Source organism: Vollenhovia emeryi, unplaced genomic scaffold (assembly GCF_000949405.1).
Source record: "Vollenhovia emeryi isolate VEMERY1.0 unplaced genomic scaffold, V.emery_V1.0 DF941991.1, whole genome shotgun sequence".
Lineage (NCBI taxonomy): Eukaryota > Metazoa > Arthropoda > Insecta > Hymenoptera > Formicidae > Vollenhovia > Vollenhovia emeryi.
In genome coordinates, this window is record NW_011964375.1 from 592 (window position 1) to 4,333 (window position 3,742).

General features: G+C 43.7%; 1 protein-coding gene across 1 annotated transcript; it reads right to left on the reverse strand.

Annotated features, from left to right (window-relative positions):
* Window positions 1-297: 297 nt before the first annotated feature.
* LOC105570651 (inactive dipeptidyl peptidase 10-like) lies at window positions 298-1,531 on the reverse strand (the record flags this gene model as incomplete). Its single annotated transcript, XM_012028038.1, has 2 exons — window positions 298-555; window positions 1,292-1,531. Coding segments are annotated over 2 exons (480 nt in total), but the record flags the coding sequence as incomplete, so codon positions are not given.
* Window positions 1,532-3,742: the final 2,211 nt, after the last annotated feature.

Consider the following 3,742-nt stretch of genomic DNA (forward strand, 5'->3'; position numbering starts at 1 on the left):
AGACTTGTATCGATGTAAATTAAAAAACTTGCAAAAATGGTCATTTAATCGTCGCGAAAATCACGTTCCCAAAAATATGGAAAAATTTGGGAATCATTTAATTAGCGATTTGTCGAATGAACTGCGTTTGTAGTCACAGATTCAATTATTATGAAAATCATGTTTCTAAAAGTAAAGACACATATCAATGTGAATTTCAAAGTCTGCAAAAATGATTCATTTAATCGTCACGAAAATCAAGTTTCCAAAGCTACGGAGCAATCGAGGAAAGTTAATTAGCGGCATACGGATTTGCGGAATAGACTGCGTTCGTACTTACAGATACGAGTTCTCCCGATCCCAGGACACTATCTCCGTGACGACGAAATAGCCGGAGGTGAGGGCGGCGGTGGTCGGCCTGCCGCTGGTTGCATTCGTAACCAGCGCAACGTGTCGCCAATTGCTGCCGTTCTTCTGTTTCTGCGGTAATATCAGAAGGAACGACGTACCGTCCTCGCTGAATATAGGCGCTTCGAATTGCTCTACCCAGCCATTTTTCTCGCCATATGAGAGCGCCTAGGAGCAATCAAATGTTTCCCCGGTCAGCAAATTGCATTCTGTCAATTTAATTAAGTCGTATTGTCGTCCGTAAAAGAAAAAAGGTTCACCGTTAAGACCTCGTCGCTGTCGCGTCAATGCGGCGGTGTCACGTGTATATTCTCGAAAGGGGAAACAAAAATCGTGGAAATTTACGAGCCAAGCGTCTAACAAGCGCGTTAATAAAGTGATCCAGTAAAAAGAAACCCGTTTGCCTCTCCTCTTTAACGACGGAAAGTCGAACGTCGTAATTGCAGCTTCTTAGAGCCGCTTTTCTTTCCGCGTAGACACTTTAACGCGGCAGCTAATTCGTACGTTCGACGTAAAAGAAAAGAAAAAAAACCAATGTTTCGCGAGAGAATAACATCTCGTAAAGTTAATTTCACGCTTTTAACGCGAGATTAAATTTATCGCGGAATTTTGCAACGCGAAATCTTTGCCGATACTTGAAATTTGCAACGCCAAAGTTCCCGGGGAAACAGTCGCGAGAGACTCGCACGAGACTGCGAATTAGCCGAGCCACGGGCAAACGCGCGCTAATTAAAATACTATTGCCCAACTAAAGGAAGAGCGCCCGCTAAATTAAGAAAGCTTCAAGGAAGAGCGCAAGGGAGGGAGAGCGAGAGAGATCGGACGAGCCCCCTCGGACTCCTTATCTTCCGAGGCCGGAAGCTGGGAACGTCTCTCGCCCTCTCGGAGATGAAGAAATACCCACTGTCGTGCAGTTCGGCAGCGGACCGTCGACGTCGCAGAGCTGGAAATACGCCCTGTTCTGCACCCGGTTCATCCAAGTCGCGTACACGAGGCTGTCCGTGGGGAAGTCCACCGCCGACAGGATCCTCTCGGTGGCAGACAGCTCCGGCGGATGTTCGATCTCCACCAAAGTCACGTTACCCAGCACCACCGTGTCGAGATCGACGCAAAATAGTTTGACTGTTGGATTCGTCGTGCCGCTCTGGAACGGGAAGACGGATTTCCCCGTGAAGATGGATCGACATCGAATAACGGCGGCAAAGTAGCGGGGCAAAATGGGCGGGAGAGGAGCGCGCGTGTACCAATAACGGAGAGTATACGGCCCGATCGATCCGCTAAGTGGGGCAGATTCGCAGCGCAAAAATATTATTTACGCAATTAAAAAAATAAAAGAAAGCACTTCCTTCTTTTTCATTCGATACAAAGTGTGGAATTTCTGGTTGATATTAGAGAGGTTTTCTCTTTTTTAATACAACAGTAGCTTTTGTGACAATTTAACTTGGGACGTGTAAAGGATTACAGAGCTGTAGTTACGTTCGGGAAACGTAAAGATAATCAGGGATATATATTTACAGGGAAACGCAATTTCCTTACGAAATGCGTGAAGTTGTTGTTAGCAGGGTTGTTTGCGTGAAAGTGTTTTAATGAAATTGGAAACATAAATCTTCGATTCTCTGTCCGCCACGGCTGCGCCTTCGCTGATTACTTTAAGTGCATCTGAAAATCCTGTCGTCTTAATACTGAAAGTTTTAATGACAATCTTGTTTAATCCCGAGATGCGAAGCGCCGTAATTGCTGCTCGCAGTGTTTATTCGTTTGTTCGACCTGGCGATATTCTGCTAATATTAATTTACCGGCGCGTATACGGAGCGGCTCTCCGGCGCTCATCAAAAAGTAACGCGGTGCCCGCCCCGAGTCGGTCGCTTTGGCTGTTTGCGCGCAGCTTAAGGATGACTCTTGATTACGTTTTAGCAAATTCGAGAAATTTCTCCTTTTCCGCGAGATCCTAACTTCCCGTGAAACAGTAGTGAGCGACGTTAATGACATGAAAGACGTGGAAACTTAATTATTCGATAAGTGTTCCTTAGTAACAACGCGAACTTGATATAATTAAATTTCCCGGGGTAGAGTTTTGCAAAAAAAAAATCCAATTGAGTTGTTGCGCGCGTTACGAGAATTACGTTGCCCAAGTTGTACTCATATTCCGTTTCACGCGTGTAATTCCCACTGATTTCGTTAGTTACACGCGAAATGTCCGTTTCGCTCGCTGATACCGGCCCACTTTTGTCAATACACCATGCATACGCGATTCTGCGGAATAAGCAAATTTCCAATTTTATTGTCTATTATGTAGCAATTAGAAGGGAATTCGTAACGTCATTTCGATAAAATGCAGCATTTTTGAAATCGATGCAAATTTCGCATATTCATTTAATGCCTTTGCCGATAATAACGGCACTTTCCGAACGGCGACTTTATGTCGCGGGCTATTTCGATACAGCAGTAACGACCTATTTTCGAATCGTAAAATAAAATTATTCGAATCGCTCGGTCATATTTGCATTTTATTATAATTTCAAGGGAATTTGAAATTTCGCGCAAATGTAAATATTTATAGAACAAACGCGTCTTTTTCGCGGATGTATTCCCTCTTTGGCTGAAATGAATATTAATGACAATTTCATTTACCGCGCGGCCGTTGGCGAATAAAGCGAAATCGACAGAACTTAGGCAAATAAAATCTACTGCATTTCCGTTAAAATGTCGCTTAAAGCGCGAGCTTTGGGGCACAATGAAATCGCGGAAGAAATCCAGATAAATGTACCCGGGAAAATGACAGAATGGCGGTTTGCGCATCAAGCAAAATGAATCGCTCGGCTGACGAGACCGTGACTTTAATCCGAGGCTGGGAGTTTATGTACTTGTAGGAATTGCATCTTTAAAAGGCGCCAGCGACACTCGGGATAAAAACTGCGCGTCAAACTTTGAATTCAATTCGCGCTCTCCGAGAGGAGACGGGCGTCGATTCGCCGTGAACTTTACTCGAATTCATGCGAGAGGATACAAAGAAAAATACTAGGAAGGCATTTGTCATAATCATACGGTCGTTATTTCGTCTCCGTTCGATCCGTTGTGCGGCTAGAAAAATGATATGAGCACAGTGGAGTCCCATTTCAGAAGCGATTCTTATTAATTCTCGTCGCAAAAGATTCTGTTAATTTTACAATCGTAAAAATGTCTCGTATGATTAGCAAATCCGATTACTTTCACGAGGTATTTTGTTTATGCTAAAAACTTTTGCCGCTGTGGAAAAATTGTTGTGCCTTCAACGGTTGGAGTAAGTTTTTATTACAGTTACCAAAATCTTGCTTTGTGTAACAAAACAGGGTAATTATTTAGATTAATACACCCA